Source organism: Acanthaster planci, linkage group LG01 (genome assembly GCF_054643075.1).
Source record: "Acanthaster planci isolate LZ-2023a linkage group LG01, COTS_SCS, whole genome shotgun sequence".
Taxonomy (NCBI): Eukaryota; Metazoa; Echinodermata; class Asteroidea; order Valvatida; family Acanthasteridae; genus Acanthaster; species Acanthaster planci.
The window spans coordinates 22047462-22066527 of NC_141777.1; the positions used below are offsets into that span (position 1 = coordinate 22047462).

Consider the following 19066-nt stretch of genomic DNA (forward strand, 5'->3'; position numbering starts at 1 on the left):
CAATCCTGATCATGACTGTGACAGTTTGGGCCATACAGATCAAACAGGCTTGAATTAGCTCTCATAATGGATGAAGAAAAGACTGTAAAGGGGGGGGGGAGCAATGAGCTTTACCGGTGTCTCTGAGAACTTAAGTGCTGGAAAAGGCGGAAGAGCATCGACATTTCTCAGTGCAACTGCGAGTGTGCCTGCATGGCAAGAACTTCTTGTTCCGACATATATCTACGTGACGTTTATTAATAACAGGGGACTCGGGCTGCCATGATTCGCGGCTGTGGAAGATCGTTTTGAAAATGACGCCGAGGTTTGCTGCAGGATGGAAGCGCGGCGGGGCAATAGCGACGATCCTGCATGCAGATCCACCCAGCGCTAGCGTGCAGCCCTTCTTCAAGTCATCAGGTACTGACACACTGTAGCTACAGGGTGAACCAGCATTCACCAGTCAGTGTAGTTGTGATATTTTCTACTTTTTTTCAGACGATAAAGAATCGCGGAGAATTCGGAGCGAAGGTACGCTCAAAGATGGGCGTCGTCAGGTCAGAGGGGTTTCTAAGACGGGCACCGGAGCCATCCGACTTAACAGCGGTGGCATATCCAAGATTACGGGAAGAAAAAGTTCCCTTGGAGACAAGTGAAAGCACCAGCATGTTAGATACGGTACTAACACTTTTCTTTGAGGTGGGGAATTCTTCTACGGACGAAAAGAATCGTATATATGCTATTACAAATTATCCTTTTTGCCTCCCCCGATCCAAGACTTGGATACACCACTGCGTAACAGGCCTAACTTTGTTGGGTACAGTGACTGAAGTGGTAAGAACTTCAGTTCAAGAACTCTTGTTTTCGTCTGTGTCTTCGGACTCTATCGAGTGAGGTACGATGCCTTGCTTGGGTGCATTTTAAGACAAAACGAAGTTATGTGACACCGCTCAAGATTTCTAAAAAGGAAAGGTGTCAAGCAGGGTTCAGGGGGCACTTGGACCACTTACATGCACTTGGATGCCATGGAGTGGGCCAAGCTCGCGTGGAATCACTTTTTAAGCAATCAGGACGTCCAGTTACAAGTGAAAGCCCATAGTGTAACTAGAAAATTGTTGACCACAACAAGGTCCAATTTATTCGGCGTGGATTCTGTCACGATTTCTTTAGTAAAGAATATAAATTACCCCGGTGTATTTTGCTGGACATCGTTTACTGTCTGGTGCATGCGCCGACCAGTGCCCCCATAATAAGTGGAATTTGCATGGGTCATCCCCTTTCGTCCCCTGAAAGCGATGCACTGCTTTAGATCGTTTCGGCTTTGGATAAGATGACTGAAATGGAATTGTGAATGCAATAGAGATACATGTGTCTATGTTAAATTCATTTTACAATTTTTTTTTTACTGTTTTAAACAGTTGTTTACTTCCTTTTTGGTTCATGTGCTAATGAGCATTTCCATATTCGCGAACAAAACTGATTTCATCCTATTGGAAGCAAGCCGTGATTTGATATTGGTTTGTAGACAAAAGGCCTACTATTTCGAAGACTTTACCGGGCTAAACTTTCTCTCCCTGGTGATCCCTCGTTGCACAAGTACAAAGCAGTAAGAGAGCAATCAAACCTTCCAAAAAAGGTTTTAATTGAGTACATTTTGGTTTACGATTTGAACTGGAAAAGCTGTGCAATGAGCTATATCTTTCCTGGCTGACGTCATAAGAGCAGCGCCCTCAGTTGTCCAGGAAAGCATGGATAATTTTATATTTGAAAATGGATTTTTCAATGCATTTACCTCATTAACGGTGAAAATAGGTTACATACATTAAAAAGCAGTATATAGTTGCAGAACACAGTATACTGTGTTTTCGTTGCAGCCACACTTTAAAGTCGCAGCTCAGAGCGTGGAAGTGTTAAGACCGTCTATTCTGGGGTTGCATGGCAACGCCGTTTCTATACATGAACTACATTGAAAGCAATTTTAATAACACATGGGAGTAGGGGAGAAACAAGCAAACAAACGGCCGAAGGAAAAACATAGTTGAAATTAAAATGGAATATGCACGTAATTAAGCGTGCGCCTTTCGCGTTGCCCGAAGTTTTTTATTTACTCCCCAAATACAGATTAATTGCGTATATTTTGTTTTGTTTGTACGCTGACAAGAAATGGCGCACGGTCAATTGGTTGCCGACACGTTTCGCCACGAGTTGGACAAACAGAAGTGTCATTTTCTTTCCACTGCCATGTTGGATCATGTTTAAGGTGGCGGGCGTATACAGAGTAGGGGGACCCTCGTGCCCGGAGTAGAAACGTGAAAGAAGAATGCAACAGTTTGGGCGTCAACACTTGCCGCCATGTGCCGTGCAAATTTGAATAGCTATCAAAGCACGACAGCATGGGAAAACGAGTCTTGGTGAGCTGTCTGCCAAATAAATATTACTACCCTGAAAGGGAAGCTCTCAGTTTGGGGGAGCAATTTGTTGGGAGTATCGACGCATACTCTTCTGCAACGGGATATAAGAACTAACATCATACATCGAACATGATTCAAAACATGCTCACGGAATGACGGACAAAATGTGTGTCTGGTTGTTTCTTTTCATCGGACTGTGGACTCGAGTTTACGGTATTGATTCGGCGATTTTTCAAACTTTCGGTATGGTGATTAAAACTCAAATTTCCCCCAAATTTGGCTCCTGAGGAGAGAGTTTTGCTTGAGTTTTAAGGCAATTAATGCGATCTTTATGGATACCTCGCTAGCCTGTGCGACTCCTTATCAGGAGCCTGTGTTTTTTCATTTCAACCACCATTTTTTTGCGAAGACATCGATGAGCTGTTATGATCTCTCCTGTTCTTTTTTTAAATAAAGGATTAATTTGTATACCTTCGTCACAATTTCTTCTATAATCTCTGCTTACACAGCGTACAGAAGTTGCCACGAGTGGAGACTAGCAGGCTACGAAGATGACGGTGTGTACCAGGTTGATCCAGACGGGCCTGGAGGACTCGACAGTTTTGACGTGGAGTGCGAAATGGAAACGGGTGAGTGAGTTGTGACTCCAGACTAAAGTAGAAGGAGAATATCGACAACTTAAACGGATGTTGAGATTTCGAATAAACGAGGCAATAATTTGAATTAAAATCTGTCAAGTTATATGTACCACACTGTCAAAGAATAGAGCTTAGACTATAGTCTAATTATTAAAGCTTAAAACACACAAGTGATTTTTTACATGATTCTAAACCCACGCGCATTTCGTAGTTTTTATATAAAACTGCAAAATACCATAGTTTGCCTTGATGTATAAAAAGTGCCAAAATTATCATATTTCAGCATGAACTAAAATGTATCTAAGTTCCATTTTTTACCAACACCTGTGTTATTTTGTCCAAAACCCGGCTACATTATTGTCTGCAGGTGAAAAACACACCTCAATTTCATCAGGCGAGAAATCAAATTTGAATTACCCGCAGTTTGCGGTCTCTTGAAAGTTTACAGCTTGTCAATAATAATAAACATCGAAAAGTACGAATCACAAACCTCTTAACAAAAGCGGGCTATTTGTTTTTGAGTAGTTTATCATTTGCGTGCTGGTGATAGGTTCTACTGTTGTGCGCCACGACGAAGACGTCATGGGCTTTGAAGTGAGCCTGACAGGTGGCGGAGGCGACACTCCCAACTACGAGGACCCGGGCGCCTACCGGAAAATCATCAACTACACTTCAGCCTCCCTTCCCCAAATTGTGGCACTGACGAACGCGTCCGATCAGTGCTCTCAAATGCTGTCGTTCAAGTGCAGGAGAACCGAACTCTGGAACGAACTTGGGACTCAGATGACGTGGTGGGTGTCACGTGACAGGGAGAAAATGTCCAACTGGGGTGGGGCGCCGAGTAGATTTGAAGGATGCGGATGTTATGTGAACAACGGTGAGTGTTTCATTTCGACTGGCATGCACGTTGGGCACGGGTCATAATGGCAGATTGTTTCTATTGTAATTTAACTTTGGAGAAGCGAAACGGTGACATGCTTGCCGAGACATTATCAGGCAAGTCAGCATATTATGCAAACCAAAAGGACCCACAGTCAACCAGCAAAGTCGCTTGGCAATAATTATTTTTTTCATTTTGTCCAATTCGGAATTTCATGTCCGTTTAGAACTAACCAGATTCCGTATAATACATGGCAAGATTTGGCAAACAAAATTTGTGTCGCCCTACAGGTTGTGAGAATGGGTTGAAGTGCAATTGCGACAACGACAATCCGGGGTACGGACCAACGTGGAGGTGGGACGAGGGACCGCTGACTGACATGTCCAAGTTACCCGTGACGGAGGTCCGGGTAGGAGACGTTGGCAGCCCAGATGAACGTGCGCAGGTCTGGGTCGGGCCTCTTCGCTGCCGAGGCGTACCGGGTAGGTCCGACGAGTATAGGCCAGTTCAAATATTTGCGAATTTGCAAAACTTGCACATGATTATTTCAACTCAAGCGAAAGTTTGCTGCAAATCTTTCTTGATGTCAAACTCGCTTCGCTTCAACATTGCCAGTGGTAATCAACCAGCCTTTATGCTGGAGTAGAAATGTTATAAAACAGGAGGTATTTAAATGGCATTTTGACCCCTTTTCGATGACAACTATCTCTGCCAACCTTCGCTGTGCCAGATATTGGACGAAGCAATACGGGCGATTCGCAATAGTGTGCCTCAAAGAGTTTGCAACGAGTTGGCCAATCACAATGCGCGAAATTTGTCGACCCTTTCAGAACTGCATCGAGTCTACATCGAGTCTACATCCGATGTCGCGATTGGCCAACGCGTTGCAAACTCTTCGAGGCGCACATGTGAATCGCCCATATTATTACTCCCTTAACGGCTGGTTCGTACTGCGCTGGGCAAACGTGAAAACGAAGCGAATTTGACGTCAAGAAAGATTTGCAGCGAAATTCGCTGAAGTTAAAATGTGCTCAGCTTTCGGACCCTGCCCTCACAAATTCTCGTTAATGTTCACAAAGTAGGAACAGGCCTTTAGTTAGTTTTTATGGGTGCGTTCGTTTAGCCATCACGTGATCTTCGTGCCTGCCCTGGTGTCAGCCACCACTACCCCGGTTGGCGAGCAGGTCTCTGGAGGCTGCCCGAGTGTAATGACGTCACGGGTGGACTGTTTGTGCATGGACATGATGGCACCGTGGCGGGGACTTGACCTTTTTCCTCAGATTCGTGTAACCGTAGGTGTAACACTGGTGTATTCAGGGAAGCTAATCGAACGCATCATCACACAGAAGCTATTAGCAGGAACGTGCCAATCTTGTGCCAATGAAGGCCACCGGTAAACTCTTGCAGAACCATCAGAGTCGTCGTCCGTAAAAAAAAAACAACAACAGTTGTTTCGACAAATTTGTCATCAGAAACAAACTGCCACAATAAATGAGCTTAATTTAAAAGTCAGCAGTTGGACAATTCCACAACATTAAAGAACTGAGCAAAGACCGTTAGAATTTCCAGGTTGTTTTCCAGCTCATCAATGTCACGAAGATGGCGTATGTGGTAACAGAACTTCAAGGCGATGTGAAAATGTAGCATAATTATTTTGTTAGTGGTCGTGGTTGTACTTTAACTAAGTGACAATTAAGGTATCGTGACACTTCCCCAATACACGCTGATCATTAACGTGATCTGAAAAGACACTAGGTCAACGCCAAAGCCGAGTGCACGAGCCCTAAAATCACTCAAAGTCCTTGTTAACACTTACGTGGGTTTCTCGTGCATCTCTCCTCAATAGTCAATTCTCTGTACTTTTTATAACATTTTAAAGTCATGTTACCTACTTAGTAACTTTCCAGAGGGTTTTAGTCTTGGTTGATAAAATGATAAAAACATCACTCCGGCTGAAGTACTTTATCGAACGCACTGTCCATGAAGCCCTTCCAATTCCATTATACCGTGCTGGAATCGACCAGTAAGTAAAGTGGTACTCGCCGTAACAGTGCAATGAGCGCATGAACAATGAATGGCTTTTGATTCGGGTCGAGCGTGAATGCAATATGCACGAGGTCAACATTCCGGTTTTCCATCATCGTGTGTGTCATTCTGCTCTCAAGTGTCTCGCTCCTCTCGTCTTTCAAAAATCTAATTAAACGGCTGTGTCGAAAAGATAATGTTGATGAGATAATTGAACGATTTACTTAGAAAGGTGTTTGATGTCTGTCAGTGGAGTTTGAGGATGATGAATGAAACGATTTTGTAATAAAATGTCCGAGTGGCTTATTACAATCTTCTAAGAAGGAACGGACTAGCCGCTACGGAAGAAAGGAGATAAGTGAGCCGAGCTGAGCGACAGCGTGTCAGTTGGGCCTGTGTACATTAATCTTGTTCCTCGTGTCGAACTGCGAATCAACAAAACATAAAATGTACAGTCGATAGCTCATGACGGTGTTTGATTTGGAAATGGGTACCGACGCAGAATTCACTTTCAAGGTTTTCCTTTTCTTGCATCTTCTGACCATATCGCCAGTGTACGGTAAGTCCGCCATTAATCAGGCTTGGCACGTTAGTAAATCCGTCTTGATGCAGATATAGACCGAAGAGTCAGCGGGCATGCGTGGGAAAATTCCGATCCGTCAACAACAACGAGACGAAACGAGCAAATAGGGTCCCAAATTTACATATTTTGTATTGAATTTGTCTTCGGCTGACGGGATATAGGGCCTACAGAAATATCACTTCATAGGATAGCTCAACAAAAAATATCATCCGCACACGGCACTCTAGTATATATTTGTCCAATTTCGTAGACATTAATTCCTTAAAGGGGAAACCAAGCATGTTCTGCAAACAAGTTGCCATTATACCAAGTATTATGATCCTGTCATGATCTTGCTTCCGCTTACGGGGCCATGAACCAATTAATTTAGTTCTTAGTTTCAAACTGACGACGGCACGCGACAGGACATTTTGGTTTTTGGATGGCACAGGACCTAATAACTGCCAATGGTATTTTAAATGGAATGAAAACGAAGTATCCACACTCGGAAAAATACTGTTTTGTTTTTCTCGCTATCTTAAAACATTTGCCATTCAAATTCACAGATTTGCATATCTGAATTCAGCTGGCAAAATCCACTTAGACCATTCTATCCAATGTGCGACATTTTCCGTCCTTGTAACATGTATACTCTGACAAGGGATTTTTCACTGAAATCAATTTCACACATTTCTTTTTGTTCAGCAGGTCATTTGCAGTGCTTATTCGATCTTGGAAATTAGTTCTTAAATAACATTAAATAATCATACACCAAACTTAACAGGGGCGAGAAAACTGGGCCCCAAATTTAAAGAACGACCCATTTCCAATGTTTAATTTGGTCTTTCACACAATCCCAACTCTTACTCAATCGAATTTCAGCCATGACTACGCATTCACGGCGACGAGCGTTCGATTTCGTCTCGCTTAAATTGAACCTTGTCATTCAGAAACAAACTGGTCGTCTGAAGGACAGTCTAGTGACAAGTTTGTTTAATTTCGTCAAACTTTACTGTCACATGTAAAAAAGAGCTATTTTTAGCAGGCATGCATGCTTTGTTGTTCAGTATTTACCAATTCCCATGAGTCTTGTTCGACGCTGATTTCACAGGTTTATTCAGAAACTGCGAGGAGCTACGTCTGGACGGACGACGAACGAACGACTACTACCGAATCGACCCCGATGGGGATGGCCCGCTTTCACACTTCATGGTGTGGTGTACATTCAGTGACGACAAGGGTAAGTAGGTCCAGGCCTTCGACGGTGTGGTATGCAAATATGTTGGCACATGACAGCCCCTGAAAAACGGACCGTCTGTACGGAGGACGAAAAGTGGCCATCTGCTTTTCTGCTATCAGAATGGCAGAAAAGCAGATTTTATGTTCTGGTAACATGCAATTTCGACTTTTCTACTACCCAAAAAGCAGAACAAACATTGTTTGGTTATACATTTTTCTATTTTTCTACTTTTCTGCTTCAAGAAAAGCAGATTTTACTGTTTCTTCATCTACTGGTGGCCAAAAAGCAGCCATTTGCTTTTCTCCTTTCGAACAGGCAGAAATGAGGATCGAACGTTTTGATAACAATCGTGAATTTTTCATACCAGAGGAGCAATTTTAGATTGCCTTCTGCTTTTCTGCCTTCCAAGGGCCGTGAACGGGGTCGTGAACCTCAGATTATGACCATTTCTTTTCTTGGATATTGAAGACGTATAAACCAATAATTACAGTCCACCCTATCTTTTATGATGAAAGATTCACATGTTTTCCCTGGCCCAAGCAAGCTTGTGTGTCTATTGGATGGTAGTTGTAAAACTGTATTTCCTTTGAGACGCTGTTTTCGTGGCCTCACAGGGACACTGACACTGCCGTATGGGATTGGTCCCCAGAAAGCATAGTTAAGTATTGGTTTGTATACGTATTCACTCCCCCAGAACGGAAATGGTCGTAACCTACCGGTTCATGACCCCATTCACTGAGCAGATGGCCACTTTTCGGCCCCCTATGTAAAATTTGCTTTTCCGGTATCAAAACAGCGGAAAAGTTGAATTCACGGTTGTCGTCAAAACGTTCAATCCTCTTTCCTGCTTGTTTGACAGGTAAAAAGCAGACATTTCGGCCGCCATCAAAAAGAGGAAAAGTAAAACTACGTTTGTAGTAGCAGAAAAGTAGAAAAGTGGAAAAATGCATTACAATAAAATGATCAATCCGCTTTTGAGGTAGCAGACAAGTAGAAAACATGTTAGATATTACATGTTACAAAGACGTAAAATCTGCTTTTCTGATAGCAGAAAAGCAGATGGCCACTTTTCGTCCTCCATACCGTGCGCCATGGGAAAAACTAACAAGAAAAAAAAACACCTAAAATGAACAAAACAAAACAAAGCAACAACCAACCCAACAAATAATCAACGAAGGCCCCCTTTAATAACACCAACAAGCAAAAACACCTGTATAGAGGTGGTGACAGGCGCAAAGCATTATGATGGGGGGGAGGGTTCATATCATGTGACTGCCTGAAACTCATGTAGGCCTAGTTTTCATCAGCTCCTCCTGGACCGCTGGCCAACCGTATACTTCTTGAAACAGAAGGAAAATGAACAGAAAATACCTTTTTAAGTAACCATTTTGGGAATTTTTCTAAAATAGGAAAGCAACCGAAGGAATCACCAAATGAACAGAACATCGGGAGGGATGTCAGTTCAAGGATGTAGCTTCGTTGCAATAATAAATGAAGTACATATCCACGTATAAATGAAAAATAACAGTTCCATTGTTTCATTTGTGAATTCCAAAGCTGTTACTATTATACATCACGAAGATGATCATGATAACATCTTTGTCTCTGGATCTGACGGAAGAGATTACGAGGCTCCCGGGGCATACAGCAGGAAAATGTCATATGACGCTCCGTCAATATCAGTAAGGCCTTATGGATTCTCGTCAGATTTGCACTAAACACGTCCGTATATAGGGAACTGTCTCATCCCATTTGCACTAAACACGTCCGTATATAGCGAACCGTCTATTCAGATCTGCACTAAACATGTCAGTATATAGGGAACCGCCTCATCAGATCTGCACTAAGCATGTCCGTATATAGGGAACTACCTCATCAGATCTGCACTAAACATGTCCGTATATAGGGAACTACCTCATCAGATCTGCACTAAACACGTCCGTATATAGGGAACCGTCTCATCCCATTTGCACTAAACACGTCCGTATATAGGGAACTGTCTATTCAGATCTGCACTAAACATGTCCGTATATAGGGAACCGCCTCATCAGATCTGCACTAAACATGTCCGTATATAGGGAACTACCTCATCAGATCTGCACTAAACATGTCCGTATATAGGGAACTACCTCATCAGATCTGCACTAAACATGTCCGTATATAGGGAACTACCTCATCAGATCTGCACTAAACATGTCCGTATATAGGGAACTGTCTCATCAGATCTGCATTAAACACGTCCGTATATAGGGAACTACCTTATCAGATCTGCACTAAACGCGTTCGCATAGGGAACCACCTTATCAGATCTGCACTAAACACGTTCGTACAGGGAACCGTCTCATCAGATCTGCACTAAACACATCCGCATAGGGAACCGTTTAGACAGTTAATTCCAAGGCGCTCTTTTTACTGGTATGGGGTGAATCGCTTTACTGTTGAGTAAGAAAATAAACATACTGGGTAAAAAGTGGTTGTGCGATGAACCACTGGGAAAATGAGGTCAAATGACACGAATCATCGCGGTTGGGTAATCTATTTGCCCAACATTCAGTTAAGCGATTCACACGGGTAAATCCCGCGATAGGCAAACAATTTGCTCAGCGTTTTACAGTGTTGAAGACGACGGCCGGGCTGCATCACTTCATGGACGAAAATTGTATTGCAAATCAAGAAAAATTAATATTTCGGGCATGTACTGTTTTATTTTGGTTATTATGGAAAAGTTAAACCTTTTGAATTTATATTACATCATACATGTCCCGACTTTTAATGACGGTTTATCCTAAAACACATGATTTATTCTTCTGTCAGCATGTGGTTGCCTTGATCAATACATCCACGATTTGCCGTCAGCACATCTGGTATAAATGCCGGCTGGCGGCCATTTGGAGAGGGGACCAACAGGTCACGTGGTTGACGTCGCGTGACAATGAAAAAATGCCCAACTGGGGCGGGGCGCCAAGTGACTGGAAAGGGTGCAAGTGCAGCATTAACAATGGTACTCATGTTACGTAAAGGTTTAGTACTCAACCTTCCCTTTGGGAAAGGACAGTCTACTTTATTTTGCGTCATTGTGAAATACATGTGATTCCCATTGTCTTTTACCGTTCCCCCTTGCAAAGAGACTCAGGTCGACCATTTCAGTGTAACAAACAAGACTTCCTTTTTTTACGTCGTCTTCTATGATGCTATCACAACAAATATCACAATTTGATGATGTTACGATTGTGTTAACATTGTAAGCTGATGTAGTCAAGTTGTTCGACAACTAAAACGACTTACAAAGTTTTTATAAAGTCATTATAAATGCTCATTGTCTGTTGTGAACACTGTAAGACAGAGCCCCGTTGCAAGTGGCGTACAAATGTATCCTGCTGTCGAGAAAAAACAACGAATACTCGCTTAACAGCAAAGTGTTTTTGAGCCGCCTTGCCAGTTTATGTTAGAGTTGGAGTTTCCCTTTCTTTTCCCCAACAGCTTGTGTCGGAGGAGGAAGATGCAACTGTGACCGGAAAGTGGAGAACATGCTACGCTTCGACGAGGGGGTCCCTGCCAGACGAGGCCCAGTTGCCCGTGACGGCTATACACATCGGCGACATCGGAGAGACGTCGGGGCGGGCGCGCTTCAACATCGGCGCCTTGGAGTGCTGGGGAGTTCGCAACCCATACACGGAAGGAACAACAGGTCTTGTGCAAGTTAATTGCTTGTTGTTGACCATATTGTTGCTGTCCTGTTGATAGTCTTGTTTCGCATGTAGTCACACGCGGCGCCTAGGAAAATGTAAGCGCGCGCTGCCATACCCAGTGCATATTGCGAGCGCGCCCCTTCTGTTCTCTTTCAGATCTACCGAATGCAGGTAGGCACCTTGATGAAGAACTGTGCATCTTAACACCACTGTCATAGTCACCTACTGAGGTCGCAACACAGGCCTAGGAGTCTTCACCAGCCAACTCGCGAATGGACGGCGGACAGCCTCCCTGGAGTTTGCGGGCTTCTTCGGACCGCTCTCGGTGATCACGGTAAACGTTTTCACTGACATCCACATCTTTGCGTTTCACATTTTTGTACTGCATTTTTGGCTTGCCATCTCACACCAAACTACCACTTACATGCATATGTATCTGTTTTGAAGCAGTTCATATCTTCCATGCACATGTACACAAAGGAAATCCGAAAGTTTCATTGACACATAGTAGTAATTTCAACAGTTAACAGATACCGAAATGTACCTGCCTACATTTTAAACATCTTAAGAAAGAAATTGTCCAGAGTTCCATTACTTTTTTACAAGGCGTAAACATTATTTTGTACATGTACTTTGTTGTTGGATTCTTGCCAGTAGAATACGAAAAAGGCCATCATGTTATCGCCACGCATAACATCTGAAACTGGGGCACAGCAAGACGAGTGGCATGAGCTTTTCATACCGCGCAATTCTAACATGAGGTTAACTCACAGTATACATGTATTAAGTAAATAAGGGCTTTTAAACATTTTCGTTTCAGACAGGCCACATCTGCTATGTACATCCATTAAGGAGGAGCTTTTGAATGTGTGGTGTCAACGTGTCCGATAATGACAGAAGTCCGTTACAAGAAATATGCTTTGATGGAGGATAAATTGGGATTACAACTTTGTTGCTGATATTTTCTGGTTTCAAGGCGATTTCCATCGATATCAGACTCCTTAAACCTCTGGCAAAAGATCTTATAGACCAGATTACCACTTTTTTGAAATACCTGTACACCAAAATAACTATAGTAGCCCGAGTAGTTTCTTAATACAGTCAACTCTCTTTATAACGAGGTTATCGGGACCAGACAAACTATTATAACCATTACAATGTTACAAAAGGAAAGGACACAGAAAGAAAACACCAACATTCCAAAAATTTGGGTTCTCAGAAAATGCTCTTTCCAACAGTATTTTGTAAACACGGTGTTCTTATATCGAGAGTCCACAATATTCTTTAAGCGTTTAATAAAGCGAAAAGTAATTCTTTGGATGGAAAATTAATGGAATGCCAATCTGTGGGAAATATCTAATAATGAACTGTCAGTTCTTTTCCGGTATGGGATTTTTTTTCCTTTTGGGGAGTTCCAAATTGCTGACACCCTAACTTTCAGATATTTTCACTCCCTTCTCAATGTACTGGCAATTCAGTATTCACCTTTCTTAAATCTCAACTGCTTCATGACACAAAAAGGACAACACTTCGAAGAACGGTTATTCATTCACAATTTGGAATTCGGTAAATAATGTCACCAGTACATGATTTCACATGGCTACACTAATAAACGGAATGTTGCAGCTTGTGACGCCATCTTGGTCTTGTTCCAAGAAGTCCAAACAATTTCTCAACGCCCGTTCAAAACATGGATCAGAACTGACTGCCAGAAGCCTTTGTATGCTTTGGTTGGGTTGTAAATTATGTTATGGAAAAGTTAAGAGTTAAGAGCCAGCGATGGTTTCTTTATAAATCAACAATGACAATGAGTTTATATTTATACATATTTACAATGAATTTATGTACAACGGCTATGTACTGTCCTACATGTATTCTTAATTTATCGCTCGTGTGTACATTGTACATAAATGCTCATATGGCTTATTATGTGTTACTCTCTTTGAAGACCTATTTCTTAAAAAGTAGATATGGACATCAAAGTAGATTTTTCTCGCATGATCACTGCTGACAGCAAAAACAATGCTCACTGAGCAATGGTGCTTCTTGCAAACTACAGTATTGAGAAAATCTCCATGCTGGCTGAAACAAGAGACATGTACATGTATATGCATACTTAAGAACTGCACAGTTAGTTTTACATGTTGCATACTTTGCTTAGGAAACTGTTCAATGGCATCTAACAATGAAACCAATAAACTGTAACCTGCCCACGTAAGCAAATTAGTTTGTTACTCCAAGTCCTAGCTCTTCTTGAACTGCCTGCAAATACCTACAAGCAACCCGTGTGGTTAAACATATATCCCTAAACCTAAACGTATCTGACAAGCCTTGTTTATGCTGGTCATTTGTTTGCTCATTGAGCAAAGTAAAGCACAACAGTGCATTATAAAAAAAAGTAAAGCTAGATCGGGATGGGATTTGGGGTTCAAACTCAGGGGCCCTGCTTCCACATTAAAGTGACAAATACACGACACTTTTTTAGCACTGAAAGTTTTCAATTTTGACTCTGTATGACAGTGTTCACAAAGTGGGAGAAAAATCCCCTCCCCCAAAGAGGTAAAGCCGGGGTACCTATATGAGCTTCCAATGAAAGATTTCATCTGCTGCAAATCAGGCTGCATCCGAATCTCTTGTCTAGAGCTAGGTCTAGGTCTTCGCTCCATTGGAATTAAATGGAGACGCGCAGACAATAGACCTAGCCGTAGCTCTGGAAGCCCATTTTGGACACAGCCTCAGTCTCCTCAGGAGTGCATCAAAGTGGCAAGTCTTGGAAACACAACACCAACAACACACTTTGATGCTGTGTAGTTAATTTTGGGAGTTGCTTGTAATTTTTCCAGCCGTCTAATAGCTTGGGCTCCAAATGATGGAAGGCCACCTTACTCCATTCAGGAACAGTACCTGACGCAGTGTGGACTACCCCTGAGACCATATGAAGTACACACTGTGTGCCTGCACTCTTTCATATTCATGACAGCCAGGCCAGCGAGCTGTTGCTCTTTCGGAACAGCTACGATCTCTGGATCATAATTTGAAATTTACCTGCAACGAGAAATGAAAATGAGTAACCAACAGCGGTAGAGAGCTTGACATATATGGAAACAAATGATACTTTCAAGAGACCTTTTTAAAAGCAAACTCCTAGTTTGGCACAGATACATGCAGGGTAGGGTGGGTATCTTTTCAATGAGCGTGAGAGAAATATTCCGTCGGAAAACGTGGTACCTGTACACTGCTCCAGGTACCTTGGAGACTGTGCCAGTCAAGTGAATGGAATATATTTATTCAAGTGTTTTTATACTGTGAAATATGTGCATTGTGAATACGAAATAATTGCACATGTCCTACAATTTGTTGGCAGTAAGCTGATTCCCAAGGCTACACACAAAAATGAGACACAAGATACACAAAATCAGCCGGGCCAGAAAGCTAGCCGAGATATGCAACAATACATACAAAACAGCAATAGAAAATTCTAATGAGCACAAGGCTTCCTTCTGTGCTTGTCAGTCAGTTTTCAATGGGAGGTATAAATGGAAAAATTCAATACATTAAAAGAAAAGCACCACGCATAACTGATACTGACCCAAACTCCCATGCAAAGACCCTGAGCCCCCCGATAAGAAGTCCTCCACTGTGCAGGCAAATCGGTGGCACATTCTCCTGAACCGTAACTCTCATCAAGTCTCAAGGAGAGCGATACAAGTAAGGTACTATCATTCCTCAATCCTCCAAACTCCTGCATGCCAATTTGGAAGGATCCCGGATATGTCACTGTAAAACCATTGAGACGTGGAAGGAGGTACTCACATGCTGGCATATTACTGACTTCGGCAGTCACGATGCACTTCATCCCCAAACTGGCAAGAGCTCCACGGACTAGGCCACATGTGAATGCTAGATACTGTGAATGATTGCAAATTGACAAAATCCGAATCAATGTCTTTTACCGAAACTACTGGTCATCTTTAAACTTCTCGATTTCCAACACAGCCAGCAACTGGTCGATTATTTTATCTGATCAATTAATCATTCACTTTTAGATTATTAGTTCCATTGAATGAATGGCCTAATCTGCCGGAACAAATTATCAGTGAGTATGTTTTTTTTTTTACCTAATTAAAAAGCATCTTTCTAATTTATAATATTCACTTGCACCATTCAACAACAGCACTTCTTTGTGTTCTTCCTTAAAGTTTCAAGGGTGGGGATTTAGAATGGTTCAGATGTTAGCCATGTTAGTACTGGGAATTTCAGGTCATTCTCTTGTGCCTTCGAAAAGGGAGTCTAAATTCACAAGGTAATTTTTGATTAATAGAAAAGAAACTGTGATCAAATAATAGATACCCTGATCAATTGATCAAGTAACTGAACAAGACATGTATATGTACTTGCAGGCCTACTTCCAACTTGGTGTTCAAACTTATACTGAAACTTTCTAGGTACCACTGAACTTTTCAACAGCCTACAATCCTGCTTTTATAGACAATTCTACAACCCAAAGTGGGTGACTTTAATGAATGCCAAAGACTGACGAATATGAAGGCTTCAGAAGCTCGAGGTGTTACCTTACTGTTTAACAAAACTGAATAACGAAGGGTGCTCTTCACCTTTGGTGCCACTTCCAAATACTGCTTGCTGGCTGACAGTTGGACAAGAAATCTAAATTTGTTGTCTTGAAGAACATAGACACCCTGAGGATTTTGACGCAAACAAAAGTGGGAATGCAACTTGTTCAATGAAAAATGAATCCAAAATATCACTGGTGACCTCAATTGCTTCACTGGCAACATTTGCACGGTGTGAACATATGCCAGATATCTTCAGAACTGATGTCAAGTTGGTTGCTTCAGGAACAAAAGGAAATGACTTGAGAATTTCGCATGAATGTTAGATATGTTGAACATTCTTCATTACTTTTCTGAGAGTTTTGACTCTTGAGAAAAAAGACATTGGCCCTATGGACAATTCCACACTAATTGTGACATGACTGCCAAACTTTGATAGTGGGTTTACAATTTTTTCTCCACTTTTGCTTCTTAGGGGTACACCTCATTTTAATGAATCCGAGGGGATATCATGGCAAAAGAACTCTCAAAATTTGTTTTCTTTACATGTATATTCCATACATGTACATGTAACATCCGTAACACAAAATGTAACGTCTGTAACAGCTTTAATTAACAAAGCTGGACTATACAGGGTCAGTGTTTTTCTAACTTTCATTACATGCCTAGATAGAATGGAATCAGACCAACTGCAACACAGTTGTATAAAAAGCTGAAGGAAGCACCTTCACCGAGTTCTACTTAAATGTGCCGAAGGTCAAAAAGCCATGTCATAATGTGTAACATTCATTTCTCATGCTTGTGGCTAATTAATCAGTGAAGCTAAAACAAAGTTTCTTTAATGTGTTTAACACTTGAATATGGGCTACAACGAGTATAAAAGCAAATAAATTTTTTTTTTTCCACCACAAGTTAATTTGTCTATCAATTGAAACTTGGAAGTTGCATACAAACGTAGCATCTTTAATGATGGAATTATCCATATTTCTCTTCCAATTGTACCTGGTGATTTGTCCTTAGATTGTCAATCTGTTTCTTGTAGACACTGGACCAGAAGTCTTTGCAGATGAATTTGATAATGTCCAATTCACTGGAGAATCTAGGGGTGTCCTTGGTGAAGCGTTCAGCCACACTCTGGCCAACTCTGTAGCCCATCTGCTCCAGCTTGGCTACCAGACGATCCTGATGGGGGAGCAGGAGGTAGATAAATGGCAGTAAATGGGATAAATATGTCACATTCTTGTCTGACCAATTTTTGAGTGACACTTCCAGATATGGCAGTTTGGACACATGCACTGACTTTGTACAGACTACAGAAAAGGCACAGAAAATACTAATTAATACAAAATTGGTCGTGAGATGATGATAGATGTCTTGGGTCCGAGTCAGTATTGGGTCTAAGTTGGCATGGGTCCGAGTTGGAATGGGTCCGAGTTGACCTGATCCCATTGTTACTCGGTCCATGATGGAGGAAGGAAAAGAGGCTTAGACAATGAATAAATCATAATAGAATCGGTATTTTTTAATCTTAAATCTGGGGCAATTAAAACGTACACTCATGACAGTAGTCTGTGAAATTAATATTTCAGTCGAAGTCTCCACGGGGCAGAGTTCCGCATCTGGACATCACTTCAACTCTATAGGTCAACCTGGAATTCTTTCCACGTTGGCTGAAAAAATTCAAGACCCAATTTTTTTTCACGAAATGGATGCAAACCAATGACTAACATGACTAAAGAGTGAGTTGAGCACTGCAGAGAACGAACTTACTTTTTCGTCTTTCCTTGCCGACTGCTCCACGTAGGAGACGATTTCCATATGTAGAAATTCAAATAAGACGTCATCTGCCATTTTCATTTGGCGTAAGAAATGCTTGAAATGAAAAGTATTTGGCCCTCCTGAACTGATTTCGTATAGGGCCGATGGCTTGACGATTGGCAAAATGCAATATATGAGTATGGAACGCCTAAAATTACGCATTGCTATTTAAAAATTTTACGTAGAGCCATAAGTGGGACAAATGGGAAAACGAGTTCCATTTTTCTCTTTGGTCTATACTGCTGCAATCATCAGATTTTTTGTTGTAAAACGTAGGATATGTCACCTTTGAACGTTTGAAAATAGCTTTCCCATTTCGAAATATTCGATACAAAGGAGCATGGGCGTCATCGGATTTTTTTCGGGGGGGGGGGGACGAAACAAAAACTATCTGCACCACTAGCACAGTTGCCACCCTCCAACAAATTTAAAACCTTTGATACAAATTTTGAACTTAAACCCGGTATGTTAATCTTTAATTATTTTCACGAAGGCTATTAACATAAAGAGGAGTTTTCTTATGCGCGAGTGTCGCTAGAAAGTACGAGGGCAAAGCTTGCACCGTTTCCGATGGAGGGTAGGGGTGGGGTTTAAAGAACTCATCAGCAGCAAACTGCATGACAACTCATCAATGGTGTAAATCTGTGTTGGAAATGGGGGTGGGGGTGGGGAAATATATATACCCCACCCCCGGGATTTACGCCCATTCAACCCATGATTAGTGGAAGGGGTCATTGCTGACCAATATCCTCATTGCCAGGGTATTTTCACACAATTGAGTGATTTTCACCCCCTTTCAAGTTCCCTTTTCTTCTTTTCCACCTTATTCCGGAGGCGGGAAGGTGTCCCTACCCCCATGAATTCTATGCATTGGAGTCTCGTAGGCCTCATCAGTATGTTGAATAACTCCAGATCCTTGAAGTTACGGTTCGTAGCATCGGAAAATTCAAACTTAATGCGCCGAAGTCCAGTAGGATTTCACTTGAGAGGGGCACAAAGGGGACACCAGCATCTTGTGGGGGCACCAGCTTTCAGTGGTGTGGTTTTTGGGGGCAAGTTTTTTGTTAGCCTGGTTCAGTAGCCATTCATCCTTTTTTTCAGTGGGGGCACCTGGGGGACCGGGAATTTGGCGGGAGGGGGGATGTGCCCTCCAGCCCCCCCCCGTGGCTACGCCATTGCCGAAGTCAGAACCATTAGCCCTGAAAGCTGGATGGTGTTCCAACGATTTTCATTGACGTTATGTCCTGCAGGTT

The 19066-nt window shown here is 42.1% G+C and overlaps 1 protein-coding gene and 1 pseudogene across 2 annotated transcripts in view; one reads left to right on the top strand and one right to left on the bottom strand.

Annotated features, from left to right (window-relative positions):
* Positions 1 to 13650, top strand: part of LOC110988506 (uncharacterized) — a 15928-nt pseudogene extending 2278 nt beyond the window's left edge. The window contains exons 2-9 of the transcript XR_015423355.1: positions 2900 to 3019; positions 3579 to 3905; positions 4199 to 4390; positions 7607 to 7735; positions 9293 to 9417; positions 10550 to 10736; positions 11216 to 11758; positions 12245 to 13650. The product of XR_015423355.1 is annotated as an uncharacterized LOC110988506 (transcript). The remainder of the gene's footprint in view (positions 1 to 2899; positions 3020 to 3578; positions 3906 to 4198; positions 4391 to 7606; positions 7736 to 9292; positions 9418 to 10549; positions 10737 to 11215; positions 11759 to 12244) is intronic.
* trappc6b (trafficking protein particle complex 6B) lies at positions 12513 to 17954 on the bottom strand. Its single transcript, XM_022252086.2, has 5 exons — positions 17766 to 17954; positions 16998 to 17177; positions 16038 to 16121; positions 15238 to 15331; positions 12513 to 14469 (listed from the first exon to the last, which is right to left on the bottom strand). The coding sequence occupies exons 1-5, from the start codon at positions 17850 to 17852 to the stop codon at positions 14438 to 14440; spliced, it is 477 nt and encodes a 158-aa protein (XP_022107778.1). The 5' UTR covers positions 17853 to 17954; the 3' UTR covers positions 12513 to 14437.
* Positions 17955 to 19066: the final 1112 nt, after the last annotated feature.

Coding starts and splice junctions, on each gene's coding strand:
- trappc6b (XM_022252086.2), bottom strand. CDS start 17,852: ATGAAAATGGCAGATGACGTCTTATTTGAATTTCTACATATGGAAATC. Junction 17,178..17,765: donor CGGCAAGGAAAGACGAAAAA/GTAAGTTCGTTC, acceptor CTCCCCCATCAG/GATCGTCTGGTAGCCAAGCT. Junction 16,122..16,997: donor ATCTAAGGACAAATCACCAG/GTACAATTGGAA, acceptor CAAAATCCTCAG/GGTGTCTATGTTCTTCAAGA.